Source organism: Mus musculus, chromosome X (genome assembly GCF_000001635.26).
Source record: "Mus musculus strain C57BL/6J chromosome X, GRCm38.p6 C57BL/6J".
Taxonomy (NCBI): domain Eukaryota; kingdom Metazoa; phylum Chordata; class Mammalia; order Rodentia; family Muridae; genus Mus; species Mus musculus.
Window position 1 is genome coordinate 94,385,126 of NC_000086.7, and position 19,830 is coordinate 94,404,955.

The following is a 19,830-nucleotide window of genomic DNA, read 5'->3' on the forward strand; positions in this document are numbered from 1 at the left end:
CACCCCTCTCTTCCCGCCCCTCTGCTATTCCTGTCCTCACCCACCTCCAGCCCACTGCAAAAACTATTCTATTTTCCCTTCCCAGGGAGATTCATGTAGCCCTCCTAGCTACTTAGCCTCTCTGAGTCTGTGGATTACAGCATGGTTATCCTTTGCTTTACAGCTACTATCCACTTAGAAGTGAGTACATTCCATGTTTGTCTTTCTGGGTCTGAGTTACCTCACTTAGGATGATTTTTATTTCTAATTCCATCCATTTACCTGCAATTTCATGTTATTATTTTTTCAGTGGCTAAGTAATACTCCATTGTTTGAATGTACCACATTTTCTTTATTTGATCTTTGGTTGACGGGCATCCAGGCTGTTTCCAGTTTCTGGCTACTAGGAGTAAAGCTGATATGAACGTAGTTGAGCAAATGCCCTTTGTGGTGGGATGGAGTGTTCTTTGAGGATATGCTAGAAGTGGGATGAGGTAGATCAATTCCCAATTTTCTGAGAAACCACCATGTTGATTTTCAAAGTGGTTGTACAAGTTTTCATTCCCGCCAGCAATGGAGGAGTGTTCCCCTTGCTCCACATCCTTGCCAGCATCTGCTGTTGCTTGACTTTTTGATCTTAGCCATTCTGACTGGTGTGAGGTGGAATCTCAGGGTCCTTTTTATTTGCATTTCTCTGATGACTAAGGTTGTTGAACATTTCATTAAGTCTTTCTTGGCTATTTGAGATTCCTCCATTGAAAATTCTCTGTTTAGATCTGTAACCCATATTTTAATTGGATATTTTGGGTTTTTTTTTATGTCTAGTTTCTTGAGTTCTTTATATATCTTGGATATTAGCCCTCTGTCAGATATGGAGTTGGTGAAAATCTTTTCCCATTCTGTAACAGGCTGCTGATTTGTCCTATTGGCAGTGTCCTTTGCCTTATTGAAGCTTTGAATTTCATGAAGTCCCATTAATTAATTGTTGATCCTAGTGCCTGCACTATTAGTGTTCTGTTCAAGGAGTTATTTCTTGTGCCAATGCATTCAAGGCGATTCTTCATCTTCTGTTCTATTAGATTTAGTGTATCCAGTTTTATGTTGAGGTCTTTGATCCACTTGGATTTGAGTTTTGGGCAGATAAATATAGATCTATTGGCATTCTTCTACATACTTGCATCTAGTTAGATCAGCACCATTTGTTGAAGATGCTTTCCTTTTTCCATTGTATATTTTTGGCTTCTCTATCAAGAATGAGGTGTCCCTGAGTGTGTGAATTTATATGCTGGTCTTTCATTTGATTGGGTTGGATTGATCGCTCTGTCTGCTTTTATGCCAATACCATGTGGTTTTGATTACTGTAGGTCTGTAGTAGAGCTTGAGATCAGGGATGATGATACTCTGGAAGCTCTTGTATTGTACAGGATTATTTTAGTTATTCTGGCGTTTTTGTTTTTCATATGAAGTTGAGTATTGTTCTTTGAAAATCTGAAAGAATTGTGTTGGAATTTGGATGGAGATTGCATTGAATCTGTAGATTGTTTTTGGTAAGATAGCTATTTTCACTATGTTAATTCTACCAATCCGAGGGAGATCTTTCCATCTTCTGATACCTTTTCCAGTTCCTTTCTTCAAAGATTTTAAGTTCTTGTCATACAGGACTTTCACTTGCTTGTTTAGAGTTACACCAACATATATATTATCTGTGGCTATTGTGAGGGATGTTGTAGTAGGATAGCTGGGCTGGTGTCATATTTCCCTGGCTCCTGCTGTGTTCTTACCCTGGCCTCCAGTCATCTGGGGTTGGGATAATTATAAGTTTAGGAACTGGTTTCTGAGTTTGTCTTTGTTGCATAGATATTTAGATTTTTTTTCCTCTTGATTTCTGTTTTCTTTCTAGTCTTCTGGCCTGAGTAGCCTGGGGTTCTTATGACCAAAGTTTTCAGGCCTAGTAGAGTATCTATGCTGGGGTTTTGGCAGCCTACATGACCTTTGGGATTTGGGGTGCCAGCATTGCTCATGGGGGGAAGGACCATCTCTGATTATCAAGACTATCAATTTTCTGTCGCCTTTTGGATTTATTTACCTGACTTCAGGTGCCTGTGAGGAACAGAGGGATTGCATCCTCCTGGAGTTTGACTTACAGGTAGCTATAAGCTACTTGACATAGGTGTTGGGAATTGAACTCTTTCCTCTGCAAGAATAATGTGTACTCTTAATCACTCAGCTATTTCTCCAACTCGTTGATTTTCTTATTTCCTTCAGTCTCAAAAGTGAGAAGATTAGGTTTTCAAAACCCCATTCTACTTGGACTCTTTGCTTCCTGTGGCAGTAGTAAAGCATTCTGATGTACAGCTTACTGTAGTGAAAGGGACCTTGAAAAGGAGGAAAAAAGCAATAAAACTGAATGTAGATCCCTTTGTTTAAAAACTTTAATAGCTAGAGGTATAGCTTAATGGTAGTGTTTGTTGCTCTAGATCCATCCCCAGCACCAAAAGATGTTAATAATGATAATTTATTCAGTAAGCCCTACTCATTCTATTTCTTTTTATCTTTGTAGGAAATATACTCCCATACTAAACCCAAGGTGGATCACTTTGTCCAGTGGGGAGTAGGTAAGTTGAGTTTTAATTAGGCATAATCGGTTATTTCATCCTATTGAACTATTGTACTAAGTTTTTAGGAAATTGGCTCTGGAAATCAGAGTCTTTGACATCATATGGACAAATCTAGAGCTATCTAGATGTTTTCTGGAAGATGATCTGTGTTTGAAATAGGTTTCAGAAGAGTCTTATTTCATGAATCTCTTCAATATTATTAGCATTGTTGGGCTAACAAGTACTTGTACCTTAGAATTAAAAAAAAAACAAAACCAAAAAAAACCAACTCCAGGGCTGGGGATGTAAGTTCCCAGTAGCAGAATGGGACGCATCTTCTTAAGTCTTTGTAGTGACTCTGTGTAACTCAGGAAGAAAAAGTCAAACATGTCAAATAACTCCCAGTAGCAGACTGTTTCCTTTGCATCTGTGAGGTCCAGTGCTAAAATCCAAACAACAACAACAACAAAATTACAGTGCACTAGAGCTTGCTTACTCCTCACTGGATTTTGTGAGTCATACTAATTTGTGAGCTGGCGTTAATGGATATTGCACAGGCCAGGTATGGTGGCACATGCCTTTACTTCTATCAACGAGGAGGGAGATGACAATAATGGATCTCTGCTAGTTCAAGGGCCCATTTTCTACACAGTGAGATCCAGGGCAGCCAGAACTACATAGAGAGATCTCTGTGTAGTCTAAAACAACAACAACAACAATAACAACTTTTTAAAAAAAGTGCATAAAATCTAGATGCAGGAAGGAATTCAGCTGGTCTTCCTGGAAAAGCTGTATAACCAACACATAGCTGGCTCAATGTGATCAGTGTTTAGAGACAGGACTCAGGCTTTTCCAGGAAGCATTTTAAACATAGGGAAGGCTAAGGCTAAGTTGAGAGAGAATGAAGTCATGACCTAGCTTCAAGTCATTTATTACTTCATCTGGTATTAAACAACTCTTGGCAGTATTCTTTTTTAATTATTAATTTTTAAGGTTAGCATGCAAAGTAATGGGTTTCACCGTGACAACTTCATAGGTATGTGTCATTGTACCTGGTGGTGGTCTTAACAAAGATCTGTTGGATAAGTATCTACTGTTATCACCAAGAGAAGGTAACATATAAGTCTAAGCAATCAACCGTGAGAGAACATATATTGTGTGTGGGGGACAGAAAACACAGGCATGAAGGATCAAATGCTTAGGGTGAGATAGCAGGGGTGGTACCGAGACTGACTTCTGATGGCACCTTAGAGAAGGAGGCAGTGTCTATGCGGATGACTTAGGATGAGCGTTCCTGAGGAGGCACTCAGTGCCTGAGGAGGCTCCAGTCTGCTGTGAGACTGCTTCCATAGACAGGAGAGGAAAGGAGAGAGCATGCAAATCCAAGTCTTAAGACATGCGTAGGCATGGCAAATAAGGTCATGTGTTGTATTATTTACTTCCTGAGTAGGCTCACTGTTGTATTTATTTTTAAATTATTAAATTCTATGACCAGCAAGAGTGGCTATTTACTTCTAGCATCAATCTTGTTCTACTTTGCTTTTTATAGTTGTGATAAAACGCCATGACCAAAGCAACTTGGGGAGGAAAGGGTTCATCCCAGCTTAACAGTTTACAAGCTACCCTGGAGGGAAGTTAGGGTAGCAACTGAAGCAGAGGCCATGGAGGAGTGCTCCTTTCTCACTTGCTCCCCGTAGCTTGCTCAGCCTGAGTTCCTTTCTTTTTCTTTTTCTAACACTAATGCAATTTTATTTTATTTTTTTCCTTTGTTGAAGATAGATTTTTTTTCACATAATATACCCTGATTACAGTTTTCCCTCCCTCTATTTCTCCCAGTTCCTCCCCACCTCCCTTCTCATCCAGATCCCTTCTCATCCCTTTATGCTTGTCATTAGAAAACAAACAGGATAATATTAAATAATTAATATTAAATAATTAATATTAAGATAAAACAAAAACTAACACATTGGAAATTGACAAGAGAAGCCAACAGAAGGAAAAGCCCAAGTGAAGGCACAAGAATCAGAGACCTACTTGTTTTTGCCCTCAGAAATATCTTTAAAACCACGAATTGGAAGCCATAATATCTATGCAGAGGACCTGGTGCAGCCCCTTGTAGGCCCTGTGCTTGCTGCCTCAGTCTCTGAGAGTTCATATGAACTTAGTTGATGTTGATTTAGAGGGTCTTGCTTTCTTGGAGTTCTCTGTCTCCTCTGGCTCTTATGTTCTTTCTGCCTCCCTTTGATGGGGTTCCCTGAGCCCTGAGATGGGGGATTTGATATGGGCATCCCAGTTAGGACTGAGTGTTCCTAGGTCTCTCATTCTAGGTCTAGCACTCAGGACCACACTCCCACAGGTGGCTCTACCCCCAAATGGCATGAGCCCTCCCACATAATCAGCATTAATCAAGAAAATGCTCTCAAGACCTGCCTACAAGCAAGTCTGATGGAGGCAATTACTCAGTTGATGTTCCTCTTCCCAGACGACCCTGCTTGTGTCAAGTTGACAAAACCCTAGCCAGCACAAATTTATGCTGCAGTTTTCCTTCATTATCCAAACATATTGTTCTTTAGTTCAAATAATGAGTTCAGATGGCAAAGACACTTGGTTTTCTGATTTGAATGTGTTTGGTTCCTGAAAGAATGTATTGCAAAGAATCATACTGTCACAGTTGATGGTGGTGTGTATCTCATCACTCACGGTAAAGCAGGATTGTGAGTTCCAGGTCTGTCTGGGATACAAAGAAAGTTTAAATTCAGCCTGGGCCACACAGCAAGGTTGTCTTTAAAAAGTGTGAGCTAGGTTTGGTGATGCACACCCGTAATCCCAGCACATGGGAAGTGAGGCAGGATGATCATGGGTTTGCTTTATACTAAATGAAAGTAGACTTAAAACAAAACAAAACAAATACGTACTAACAGGAAGCAAAGGATGCATGGTCGGGGAACATTTGGTAGTGCATGTTCTAGTTATGTATGAGACTTTTGCTTTTGGTTTTAATGAACAGTTTATGGAGTTATTTCCCAATCTTATTCCATCGTAGACAACTATAACTATCTTCAAAATGCGCCTCCTGGATTTTTCCCAAGACTCGGTGTTATTGGTTTTGCTGGTTTTGTTGGACTCCTTTTTGCTAGAGGTAGGTGCAATTTTTTAGGGTTCCCCCCAGAGTCAGTTTATATGGGAGAGATGGGATATATGTGTGGCTCTTTATCCATATTTAATAGCTTTTTAATAAGTTGGTTCCTGAATGTGGACTTCTTAACATAATGATTCATGTGTGTCTTTATCCAGTTACATTTGACTTTAAACATACATAGAAATTTATATTCTTGGTAAGAAAAAGAAATTAGTTCTACTTAATAAGCACATTTACTTGTTCAAATATTGCTCTATGGTACAGAAAGAGTAAAGTTCTGTTCAAAGTCTTTCACACCTGACAAACTGTAAATGTTCCACTGTTGCCAGGTATGTTGGCACATGCCTTTATTCCCAGCATTCCAGAGGTGGAGGCAGAGGCAGAGGCAGAGTTGGAGGCAGCGGCAGGTGGATCTCTGAGTTTGAGGCCAGCCTGGTCTACAAAGTGAGTTCAGGACAGCCAGAGGTCTGTTACTTAGAGAAACAAAAAAATAAAAAAGCCCACAAAACAAACAAACAAACACAAAAGAAAGAAAAAGAAAGCAAAGCAAACCAACCACCCACCAAACCAACAACAAAAAAAACCCCAAAACAACAACAATATAACAACAAAAACCAAACCCCAAAACTCAAATAAAACAAAAGCCTTGTTATGCTCAGGCTCAGCACAATCACAGCAAGCAGGACAGTGCTTTCCTCGCATATTAACTAACTTCTTCACCTGTCACCCCTTCACTTAGTGAGGATATGAATACTTTAGAAATGCGTAACATTTACAGTACCTAGTATCTCTGAATATGACTGTAGGGCTGGGGTACATAGCTCAGTGACAAAATGCTTTTATGCTTGAGGCCCTGGGCTCAAGCCTAAGCACCAGGAAATATTACTTTATTCTACTGTTATATCAGAAAATAATAATGTATTGCAAAGAATCATATTGTCTCAGTTGATGGTGGTGTGTATCTCGTCACTCAAGGTAAAGCAGGATTGTGAGTTCCAGGCCTGTCTGGGATACAAAGCAAGTTTAAATTCAGCCTGGGCGACACAGCAAGGTTGTCTTTGCTTCACCCTGAGGAGATTGTTTTTATGATCTAGTTGTAGTTTTACTCATTGTAAAATAAAGATTTATGGGGATAAAATGCAGATATTGTAAAAACTGTGATTAGAAGCTTAGTGCGATAATTCCAGCATCCAAGAGGCACAAGAAGATTGTCTTAAGACCAATCTGGGCCACATAGTGAGTTCCAGGACAGCCTGGCTTACAGATTGAAAGTTTCTCAAACAGAACAAACAAAATTCAAACTAGAAATATCCCAGCAAAGAACCTTGTAATCTGACCACCATAAAAGAGACCATAGTTTATACCGATGGCTCTAATTTTTGAACTCTTCCCTCTTTGTGCCTTAGGTGTTATTTTAGAGTCAGGAGGGGACACTGCCCAGGTGATGGCTTTTGTCCACCTGAGGAATAAACTCCTGCACACTTTCCTAGTTGGTTTTCACTTCGTTTCTCCAGACTGTTTATTGGATGGAGTCCACTCTCCTCCCAGTCCCAGCCTGTAACCTGCTCTAAGACTAACCCAATTGTTGTCATGGACTTTTGTACTCAATATTGAGCTCCATTTCCTGGGCTTTTATGTCACCTTCTCCTTGCCACATTCAGCCATGTTGTTGAACTACATGCTTACATTGCTTTTTACAAACCGTATGTGTGAGAGACTTTCCAAGACCTTTTATGTCTGTTCTTCATTCTGGCAGTTTGGATAGCTTGGAGTTCTTTTTCATCCAAACTAGCATCTGTCATTGCAGACGGCAGAGTGCACAGTCAGTCTATTTCTTCTTTAGCTCTGCTTTTTCTATGAGGATTTGCTTTCTCCTTAGTTAATAATGAGTTCTTTCTAAGTGACAATAGTGTGTCTTATGTTTCCTTGCTTGCTTTATTTCATTCTTTATGAATGTTTTTCTTTGGTCATTTCCATGAGGTCTTGTTCTCTGGATGTTACTTTCATATCGCAGGCTGTCCTCCAATGCCTGCTGATCCTTGGTTGTCAAGTTATGTTTCAGAATGAGGCAATTGAAATGCCAGTAAGAACTCAGTGTATAAATGTGGCTTTATAGGCAGGCTCTTTATAGGTAGGCAGATTCTAGGTTAGGTTAAGCCAGATGGGAGCAGACTATATGGAGGAGGTCTTTACTCTTAGGCACTAACTGGTGTGACTGTGTGTGTGTGTGTGTGTGTGTGTGTGTGTGTGTGTGACATGTGTGGTGCTGGGGAACAACCTGGGACCTCATACGTGTCAGGCAAGTAACTGTGCTGTATTCCTTTAACAGTTGACACTTTTTTTGTGGTGCTGGGAATGAAACCCAGGGCTTAGTTAAGCTAAGCAGTAATTCACCATTGACCCACATCCTTGGCCTGGATGACTTCTTATCTGCCAGTGACGCCTCTGCACTTTTTCTCTTTCTTATGGCATTTCTGATCTGTATTGTATTCTCTTACTGCTGTTTTAATGAAATCTCAGTAAGGGAAGGAAAGCAGCAATTGTCATTTGTATTTGAATAGGAAGGTGGTCAGTTTGCTTTAAAAAATATGAGTTGTACCACACAGGAAGCAGAGACAGAAAAGTCACAAGTTTAAGACTAGTCTGGGCTACATAGTGAGTTTACCTCCAAAAGCAAAACAAAGTAAAAAACAGAACAAAACAAAACAAAAAGCAACACAAACAAATAAAACACATAAAAAAAGTAAAGGGGATATATACCTGTAGGCCAGCTTAGGCTACAATGCTTTCATTAATTAATAGTGGCTGTATTGAAATATTTGTTGAGTGAAGGAAGTTAGTCACAAAGAATAATACTTTATATGATTCTATGTATATAAAATCACCAGAGTAGGCAAATCCGTTAGAGATCAAAAATAGGTTTCCCTTAGCCTTATGTGTTTGTTGGTAGGGATGGAGGATGGTGCTGGCAGGGCCCCTCCCTCCCTCCCTGCCTCCCTCCCTCCCTCCCTCTCTTCCTTCCTTCCTCATTGCTGGGGATTTTAGGGCCGTGTGCATGCTAAGCATGCTTTACCCTAAATGATGGGGGTTTCTTTTGAGACTAGGGGAATTGATTGGGATGATGGTTGCACAGCTTTGTGAACACACAAAAAGTCGTATTTTGTACTTTAAGTGGGTGAAATATATGAATTATATTGCAAAGCTGTAAAGAAATAGCAATTCATTTTGTTCTATGTACTATTAAGTAATATCTCAATTTAGGGATAATGTATACTTTTAGTATAAAGTAAATTGTGAGAGAAAGAATATCAAATCATCTGATGGTATGTACTATTTTTTATTGATTAGGTTCAAAAATAAAGAAGCTGGTGTATCCTCCTTTTTTCATGGGATTAGGTGCCTCTGTCTATTACCCACAACAAGCCATCACCATTGCCCAGGTGAGTCAGACCCAGGAAGCAAGGCTATTCTTCATTTTTGTGTGAGTGATAGTGTCACAAATTGTTGGGAATCGAGGTTAGTGACAGAGGTGGAAAGTAAATCCCCGAACTCGGTAGAAAGGTTCTAACAGCTTTTTATTTATTCATAAACAGAAATACGCAAATAAATAGTAAAATGGCCTGCACCCGTTCACACACACTCTCACTCTTCACTAACCTTCCCGCCTGGCTGGCGTAGCCTGGCTCAGTGGCAACGCTTCAGGTGATCCACGACTCTCTCTTCTCTGCTTTCGGATCCTCTGGAGCTGAACTGTGGCCGGCAGTGCAGGCTTGTCATCTGGGTGGGCATCCGTGTGGGCGGCCACATGGGGTCCGCGCAGATTGTCTCTCGAGTGATGTTTCTCTGTTGGGCCCCCATCAGTTCCCATGCTAGACTGGAGGTTTTTAAACTAAATTGAGCCAATTACAATTAGGGCATTTCATACAAGTAGATGGATCACAGTTGGCTGATAACTTGGGTCAGATAGACCATAGGGTTTCCAAACATGCCTTAAGATTGATAGCATCAGCATCTCCTGGGAACTTGTCAGAGACGCAAATTCTCAGGCCTCACTCCACAGTAACTGAATCAGGCAGTGTAAGCATGTGGACTTGCCATGTGAGTTATAGCAGGGCTTCCAGGTGATTCAAATGTCAAGATATTTGAGAATATAAGCTTTAGATGCTGGTCTGGAGTCAGTGATACTGTACATATAAAATCACTGGGAAAACTGGTAAGGGGAAGATGAGCTTTAGGATTTGAGGTTCTTAACACTTCAGGGGCATGGGGACCCACTTGCCAGAACTTCCATATCATATGGAGATGCTGTCCTAGGAAGAGACAGCAGTGTAGCCATCAGAATCAAGCTCTGAGGGCTGTGAGCCAGACTAACCCATCACTGGACCCCTTGGATTCTTCATGACAGAAGTCCCAATTTCCAGACTGGGCTTCAGTTGTAGGTGGGACCCTAGTGGTCTCAGCAGTGGGAAATTGATGTTTTTGGTTATGAGAACCAGCAAAAACCTCATAGCTTGAGATTGTTTGTAACAGTCCTGGAGGCAGGTAGTCTCTTGTTTCAGGAAGAGTAAGTGACTGCCTTGCTCAATAAAAGAAAACAATGAACAGCATTTTAGTCTCTTAAAGTTTGACAAGTATTGGTGAGCAGGTCCTGACTGCTGGTTGTGAAGCAGTCATGGTTGTCCTCATAGAGTGACACTTTTTTACCCTCTGGCTTCAGCATTTGTTGCAAAACATCTTCTGTATTCACCACCAAGGTGAATGAAAAGATCTCGAGGTGGAGAGTGGTGATGGTTGAACAGTAAGGACACTTTATGCCACTTAATTATACTCCTGAAACGGTTAAAATGATACATTTTGTGTTTGTATATATTTTTCTCTTTTAAAATTTTATTTTCTTTAAAAAAAATCATGGCATGCATATCTTATTACCAGAAAACCAAGCCAGAAGAGCCCTAGCTTCCAAAGAGATTTTCTCATCTTGTATTTTGTCGTTGAGTTCCATTTTTACAGTTTTACTTCTTTCTTAGAAACCTCAAGCTTGGATGGACCACTTAGCCACTTAAGTTCTGTTCTGTTCAGAGTCTATAGCTAAAAAGAACGTACCCAAGTTGGGTCTATTGGGTCAGGGGAAGTAGTAGCTCAGTGGTCGAACAGTTGTTAAGCATGTGTAGAAGTTCCATGCCCAAACCACAAAAAGGAAAAGAAAGAAAATATCCTCATAGTGATAGAAAACATTTTCCTCTCAGAAATGTGAGATGCCAAGAATAGCAGTATCATATGTGGTAAATGCTTAACATATCTAACAAGGAGCCCAAGACTCTTAGCATATCAGATATTTTGAGAGCAGTAGGAATAACTGAGGAATATGGCTGGCAGAAATCAGTGTGTTACAGAGATCACTCTTTTCACAAGCGCTGGGGCTACAGACAAATCATTTGGCCTTTGAACCCTTGCAGTCTTCATGTCCTTACTATTCTGTGGGATGGGGATAACTCATGTGAAAGTGTTTCCTAAAAACGCCACTATACAATGATCAATTGTAAAAATTAGGAAGAGAATGAGAACTACTTTAAAAACTTGGGACTGGAGAGATGGCCTTGTGGTAAAGAGCTGTTTTTTCTCATCCAGAAGAAGCACCCACCCCAGGAAGGTCACAGCACCTGTAACTCCAGTCCAAGAGATCTCAGGCCCTTTCCTGGCCTCCATGTGTCGTTGCATGCACATTACAGACATAGAAATGTACACGAGAACACAACATGAGCACACACATATATTTATATACTTATACACATACATACCATATTAAAACTATTTTGAAGTATTATTATGGTGTAGAACAATCAGTATTCTTTGTTATACATAGAACCAATGAATGCAAATTGCTAGAAGCATTTTTTATTTGAAGACTCAATACTTGGGAAAAAAATTCCAGGTATTTGGAGAGATGGTTCAATGGTTAAGAGTACTTGGTTTTTGTTTTTGTTTTTGTGTTTGTTTTTTGTTGTTGTTGTTTTGTTTTGTTTTCTGGAGTTTTTGGTAGGTTTGATTTCCAGAAACCCACATGGCAATTCACAACTGTTTGTAATTCCAGTCCCAGATGACCAGATGCCCTCTTATAACCTCTTCAGACCTCCACAGGCACCAAGCACATCTGTGGTGCAGTACATACATGCAGGCAGGAAACATGTGCGCACACACACACACACACACACACACACACACACAGAGGCAGGCAGACACACACACACACACACACAGAGAGACAGGCAGACACACACACACACACACACACACACACCAGTAATTCAAGCTAGCTAGCCAAAGATGGGCAAACACATCTTAAGGTCATAACCCCTCTGAGGCCAGGACCTCATGGGATGTTAGAAATATGATATAGATCATGCTACCTACAAAATCCCTATGATAATTAAAAGCTTCATTATGTTTGTGCCTGGGAAAATTGGAAACATCTTGATTGTGTTCACATATTTTATGATTTTCATTTTAGCTTGACTTGGTTAGTTGTAATGTACCAGGCTGGGCAGTAGGTGGGTTAGGTAGATGTTTCTTCTTCCTTGTGATTTTAGGAATTCCTCATATCATCAGTGGTCCTACGTTTAGCTTAGAAATTACAACCTTTTGGGAGCTGGGATATAAGTATTAGTAACATGCATAATGCCCCAGGTTTGATCATTAGCATCAGTAATAAAAGACATACACATAATTTATAGCCAGTCATCTTAAGAGAAAATTATATGTAACCACACTTTTTCTTATTCTTTTTCCTTTCTTTGGTTTTTCATTTTTTTTCTTTTCAATTTTCATTTTTTTAAACGTTTATGTTATACAGTTCTTTGCTTTTTGAGACAGAATTTCACTGTTCATGTTGGCCTTGAGTTTGTAGCAGTCTGCCCGCCTCAGCCTCCTGAGTGCTGACATTAGAGATGTGCTGACATTAGAGATGTGAGCCTCCAGACTCCCATTGCTTTTTCTTTTGTGGTACTAGAGACTGAAGCCAAGATGTTTCCTAGGCAAGTGCTCTACCACTGAACTATACTCCAAGCATATTATGCAGGTTTAAGGGATGTGTCCCAAGATTTTCTGTAGTAGTTACACACACACACACACACACACACACACACACACCACACACACACACACACCACACTCCCTTCCCCACAGCAGTCAAATGCAGTACTTTTGGAAATGGGAGCAAAGAAATTCTCTTTTTTATCATTCACAAATGGATCATTTCTCAATCTTTTCTGTTTGTGTTTCCAGATCACTGGGGAGAAGTTATATGACTGGGGATTACGAGGGTACATAGTTATAGAAGATTTGTGGAAGCAAAATTTTCAGAAGGTGAGAAGCATTTTTCATTTTGTTCTTTTTGGTTTAAATTGAAATACATGGTTCTTCTAAGGTTTTGTAAAATACTTAAATCACCCTATTCCTTCAATTGTTTCTTCTGTTGGCTTTTAGTTTCTACTGTCCTTTTTGGAAGAACAGTAGAATATCTGAGTATTTGGTTATTAACAATAGGTTAAAAAATGGTGACCAAAAAAAGGCATCTCAATATAGCCTTAGACTGCAATTTCTTTTCTGTTCTATATATAGTTTCCTCAGAGTATACTGTATTATCTAAAAGTTGGACTGTAAATGGATTCAAGGTCAGTGAGATAGCTCAGTGGGTAGAGATGTGTCTCCTTCCAAGTCTGATGACTTGAGTTTGGTCCTATGAACCCACATGGTGGAAAGAGAAAACTGATTTCCACAAGTTTTCCTCTAACTTCCACATACACTCTGATATGTGCGTTCTTGTAATGTACAAACCCATGTAAATAAATGTGACTAAACAAACTTACTTGGGGCTGGAGGGATGGCTCAGTGGTTAAAAGACCTGGGTTAGATTGCTAGTACCCACGTGGTGGCTTAACAACTGCCTGTCACTCCATTTTGAGGAAATCTGCCTCTTCTGGCCTCCAAACAAACAAAACCCCAACCTAGCCTTTAGTCTCACAACTCACAGCAGCCCCTCTCCCCTTACCCGCCGGCCTCAGCATCACAAGTGCCCTGATAACGTGTGGACCACCAGGGCTGGCTGAACTAACTCGTAAGAGGGAAATTCTGCATCTGTGTCACATGTCACCTGGCAGTCCTTTTAAAAAAGTAAACCTGGTTTTATTTTCACTTCTGACAATTTCTTTGGAAGCCTTTTTTACTTGTTTAAAAAACTCCTTTAACAGCATATGCCAAGACTTTATATGGGAAAGGAATTAAAATGTCAGAAAAAAAAAACCTACATGTCTCTAGAAAGAATCATGAAAAATGAGACCAAGTTAGTATCTACTACTCATTAGGCTGTGGTGTAGCTACAGACGAGGGCATCCTACCTTTAGAGGAGGATCTTGTAGGAGCCTGCGTGAGTCATGGGTCGCTGTGATGTCTGTAGATGTGCACACTGACCAGAGCAAAGGTTGGTGTCACTGGGAAACACCTTTGTCTGGCTGTTCAGAGAATTTATCTCAATGCAGGACTGCTTGGAACACATTAAACAGACCAACATTTTGTGGTAACAGGAACCCAGGAAGAAAAAAAATATGATAAAATCTCAGTCATTTAAATTTATCCAAAGATTTTTTGCACGTCTTTTTGGAGTCAGGTGGTAAAGATTTCTAGGTAGCTCATTACTTGGGGCTACAGAGATGGCTCAGTGGTAGAGAGCACTGGATGTAGAGTCAGTTCTCACGTGATAGTTCATACCTCTCTGTGACTCCAACTGCAGGTGCTCCAGATCCCTCTTGTGGCCTCTGTGAGTGCCAAGCATGTAAGTGGTAAACAGACATACATGTAGGGAAATACCCATACACAAAGAATAAAAATTCACTAAGTAGTTCATTATGGGTTTCCGTTTCTGTTTTGTCTGTTATATCTCTACCTTCTTCAAAGTTAATGGGGACTCCATAGTGTCCCTCCATGTATTTACCCAGCGAGCATACTTCTCCTGATGGCTGTTCTCAACAAGAGGATACAAAATTGATGCTGAGTACGTTAGATGTTTACCTCAAGGTTTAGGTGCGGATAGTAGGAGACCATCTTAGCTCAGGCAGACTTAGACCTTACAAATTACTTGGTAACAAAGCGTCTCTTTGCTGATGGCATGTTATGACTGCTCCCTCCTCCAGCACCTTGTTGGCTTTCATGGTTTTCAGAGGTCTTTTGATTTTTCTTAACTACAGGTACATTTTTATTAGCTATTTCATCAAATACTAATTATAACCAAGTAGAAGGGCAGCCTGGTTTAAGGCTATTTACAGTTGAGAGTAAATGGAAAACAGAAAAAATATGGTTTAACTCTAAATTGATTACCTACTTCTAGAGGGACTTCCTTTCTTATTTTTTTTTATTTGTTTATTTTCGTTGTGCACACTAATCATACAGCAGAGGATTTCTTTTAATTTACTACTACTACTACTACTACTACTACTATTTTATATGAGTATGAGTGTTTTGCCTGCATGTATGTGTGCGCCACATGCATGCCTGGTGACCAGGGAAGCCAGAAGAGGGTGTTGGATCCCCTAGAGTCACAGTCAGCTGTGAGCCTCCGTGTGGGTGCTGGGAATGGAATCTGAGTTCTCGGCTGGAGCAGCTCTTACCTTAGCTCCATTCATTGTTTTTTAATTGAGAGCAAAGAATTAAGCCATGTTGGAACAGGACTCTTTGGGGGCCCTGAAGCTGAGTATATCTTTTCATTGAATATCAAATAATTAAATATATATCAGATAGGGCTGGTGCGATGGCTCAGCAGGTAAGAGCACCCAACTGCTCTTCTGAAGGTCCTGAGTTCAAATCCCAGCAACCACATGGTGGCTCACAACCATCCCTAACGAGATCTGACTCCCTCTTCTGGTGTGTCGGAAGACAGCTACAGTGTACTTACATATGAAAAATAAATCTTTAAAAAATATATATCAGATAACTCATGATATAGTAAAGGGGGATGAAGTATATAACTGAAACACAAAATAAAATAAATCGTAAATGCCAGAAGAAAGGCACAGATAAAAGCAAGAGAGCCTGGCTTTTTTAAGGGAACCAGGGGACACTTCATAAAAGGAGACTTGCCTTTTACTTATTTACAAGTTAGTTTTGTTGTTTTGGTTTTTCGAGACAGGGTTTCTCTGTGTAGCCCTGGCTGTCCTGGAACTCACTCTGTAGACCAGGCTGGCCTCAAACTCAGAAATCCACCTGCCTCTGCATCCCCAGTGCTGGGATAAAAGGCGTGCGCCACCACTGCCTGGCTGGAAGTTTTCAAGTTAAGTATAATAACTAGTCTTAGTTAAGTGTCTTCTTCTTTGGATTTTTGTACTCTAATGATAGATATGGTGCATATTTTTGGTTGTATATAATCAAAGAGATTAATGGGCATTATGTTTAAAACAGACTGCATTATGTTTAAATGTAGGCTGGAGAGATAACTCAGTAAAAGACCTGAGTTTGGTCCCCAGAACTCACATTTAAAAGAGCTGGGCATGCTGACATTCCCTTGTAATCACAACACTGTGGAACAAGATGGAGATATGTGGATCCCTGGGGCTCACTAGGCAACCAGCTTAGCTTAATAGGAGAGCTCCAGGCCAGTGAAAGACCCCATCTTCAAAAATGAGCAAAATGGTACTGGCCTACACATGTACACACATATGCGCGTGTGCGTGCACACACACAGAGTCACACAGACATACACACGTATACGTACACTGTGCACATTTGCACATACACATACACAAATTACAATGGTGCAAAAGATATCCAAGGTTTGTTTTGTTTTGTTTGAGACAATCTTTCCATGTAGGAGAGCCTGGCACCTCAAACACCACTCTTGTGCCTCAGTCTGTCTAGTAGCTCTGATTACAGGTGTTTGCTGCCCTGTCCAGCAGTGGCTCAATTCTTAGCTGTATTTTTCTTGTAATGGTAGTACTTCCAAGTACCTAAAACAAGTCTGTGGCAGTTTGCTGCTCTGCCACATCCCATCTCCCTTTTAGGAATTGACTTTAGAAGTTTGCATTTTGCCCTCTAGTAGTTATTAGGATAAAGGTGTGTTTTACTTGGTCCTTGTCATTGGCCACTTAAAGAAAAGTTATTTGCTTAAGCTAAAATGAGCTATCTAAGATGTAAAGATAGCTGTGTTCAGAAATACTGCCATCACAACCTGGTTTGTGTTTCTTTTTTCTACAAAAGAATATATGATATGCGTATACAGTTTTAAACCCAACAGTAGCTACACATGTTTGAATCAGCTACCCACTTCCAGAGCTAGGACATTACCACTGCCATGCATATTTCTCAGAGGAAACCACTAACCGAAATGGGGTTGTTTTAAATCATCTTCTTTTTCTTTAAAAATGTTTAACTATGTATGTCTATATTGTAAAACTCTATGGTTGATTTTGCATATTTTTTTGTTTGTTGATTTTAGCCATGCTTTCACATTGTCCTGATTGAACTTCCTGTGCAGCTGAGGGTGACTTTGCACTCCTGGACCTCCTCCTCAGTCTCTTGCATGCTAGAATTAAGAGTGTGGGCCCCTCACCCAGTTCAGCTTGCCTAATTTCCTTTTATCTTGGTTTATAAATATACCACATATATAAACACATAAACTATCTCAATTGAATCTTACTATTTTTATTGTTTTATTCCTTTAATAGTATGATTATAAACAATGTAAGACAGTACCTTATTTATTATAATGTCTGCAGACTAATTTTTCTATGGGAAAATACTTCCATTGGTGACTAATTGGGTACTTTCCAGCATACTCATAGAGCACACAGCTGTGAGCAGTGTTTTGTTTGTATTTGTATTTGTTTGTTTGTTTTACTTGCTTTGTAGACCAGGCTGACCTTAAACTCCAGATAGGAGAGAAAAATAATTTACCAATGTCTATTTTTTGGAAAAGTTTTTTTAAAAATTTTTTATTAGGTATTTTCCTCATTTACATTTCCAATGCTATCCCAAAAGTCCCCCATAACCCACCCCCACTCCCCTACCCACCCACTCCCCCTTTTTGGCCCTGGCATTCCCCTGTACTGGGGCATATAAAGTTTGCAAGTCCAATGGGCCTCTCTTTCCAGTGATGGCCGACTAGGCCATCTTTTGATACATATGCAGCTTGAGTCAAGAGCTCCGGGGTACTGGTTAGTTCATAATGTTGTTCCACCTGTAGGGTTGCAGATCCCTTTAGCTCCTTGGGTACTTTCTCTAGCTCCTCCATTGCGGGCCCTGTGATCCATCCAATAGCTGACTGTGAGCATCCACTTCTGTGTTTGCTAGGCCCCGGCATAGTCTCACAAGAGACAGCTCTATCTGGGTCCTTTCAGCAAAATCTTGCTACTGTGTGCAATGGTGTCAGCATTTGGAAGCTGATTATGTCTTGCGCGCGCCGGACTCACCAGCAAGAATGATGCTGCAAAAGGATCCTTCTGCACACGTTTATTGGGAGAGCTTGATTGCAGAGGCGAAGAGACCCCAAGGACAGAACTGGTGTTGCTTATATAGGCCTAGGAGAGGCGAGTCTCACACCCGGATTGGTTATGCATAAGTTATGCTTACCACCTCATTTGCATGTCTCACATCTGATTGGTTAACTTGTCTCTCATCTGATTGGTTAATTCTCAAAACCTCATCTTGGCAAAAAAAAACTTTACTGCCTATGTATGCTAGGTGGCCAGCGGTAGCCAGTGCCACCCTGCAACGGCACATGTGGCTTCCCACAATTATGGGATGGATCCTTGGATATGGCAGTTTCTAGATAATCCATCCTTTCGTCACAGCTCCAAACTTTGCCTCTGTAACTCCTTCCATGGGTGTTTTGTTCCCAATTCTAAGAAGGGGCAAAGTGTCCACACTTTTGTCTTCGTTCTTCTTGTGTTTCATGTGTTTAGCAAATTGTATCTTATATCTTGGGTATCCTAAGTTTCTGGGCTAATATCCACTTATCAGTGAGTACATATTGTGTGAGTTCCTTTGTGATTGGGTTACCTCACTCAGGATGATGCCCTCCAGTTCCATCCATTTGCCTAGGAATTTCATAAATTCATTCTTTTTAATAGCTGAGTAGTACTCCATTGTGTAAGTGTACCACATTTTCTGTCTCCATTCCTCTGTTGAGGGGCATCTGGATTCTTTCCAGCTTCTGGCTATTATAAATAAAGCTGCTATGAACATAGTGGAGCATGTGTCCTTCTTACCGGTTGGGACATCTTCTGGATATATGCCCAGGAGAGGTATTGCGGGATCCTCTGGTAGTACTATGTCCAATTTTCTGAGGAACCGCCAGACTGATTTCCAGAGTGGTTGTACAAGCTTGCAATCCCACCAACAATGGAGGAGTGTTCCTCTTTCTCCACATCCTCACCAGCATCTGCTGTCACCTGAATTTTTGATCTTAGCCATTCTGACTGGTGTGAGATTGAATCCCTAGGTTGTTTTGATTTGCATTTCCCTGATGATTAAGGATGTTGAACATTTTTTCAGGTGCTTCTCTGCCATTCCGTCGGTATTCCTCAGGTGAGAATTTTTTGTTCAGCTCTAAGCCCCATTTTTTAATGGGGTTATTTGATTTTCTGGAGTCCACCTTCTTGAGTTCTTTATATATACTGGATCTTAGTCCCCTATCCGATTTGGGATAGGTAAAGATCCTTTCCCAATCTGTTGGTGGTCTTTTTGTCTTATTGACGGTGTCTTTTGCCTTGCAGAAGCTTTGCAATTTTATGAGGTCCCATTTATTGATTCTCGATCATACAGCACAAGCCATTGCTGTTCTATTCAGGAATTTTTTCCCTGTACCCATATCTTCGAGGCTTTTCCCTACTTTCTCCTCTATAAGTTTCAGTGTCTCTGGTTTGATGTGGAGTTCCTTAATCTACTTCGATTTGACCTTATTACAAGGAGATAGGAATGGATCAATTTGTATTCTTCTACATGATAACTGCTAGTTGTGCCAGCACCATTTGTTGAAAATGCTCTCTCTTTTCCACTGGATAGTTTTAGCTCCCTTTTCAAAGATCAAGTGACCATAGGTGTGTGGGTTCATCTCTGGGTCTTCAATTCTGT

General features: G+C 40.4%; 1 protein-coding gene across 8 annotated transcripts in view; it reads left to right on the forward strand.

The window, feature by feature from the left end:
• Apoo (apolipoprotein O) overlaps positions 1 to 19,830 on the forward strand; it is a 50,084-nt gene that overhangs the window by 18,116 nt on the left and 12,138 nt on the right. For 4 of the 8 annotated variants that reach the window (NM_026673.4, NM_001199337.1, NM_001199339.1 and 1 more), the window contains exons 4-7: positions 2,540 to 2,594; positions 5,620 to 5,715; positions 9,064 to 9,155; positions 12,997 to 13,077. In NM_026673.4, the coding sequence (NP_080949.2) occupies positions 2,540 to 2,594; positions 5,620 to 5,715; positions 9,064 to 9,155; positions 12,997 to 13,077 (324 nt within the window). Of the gene's footprint in view, positions 1 to 2,539; positions 2,595 to 5,619; positions 5,716 to 9,063; positions 9,156 to 12,996; positions 13,078 to 17,194; positions 17,380 to 19,830 lie in introns of those variants that run through there. The other 4 variants (XM_011247668.3, XM_011247667.3, XM_011247669.2 and 1 more) reach the window with 2 other exon arrangements.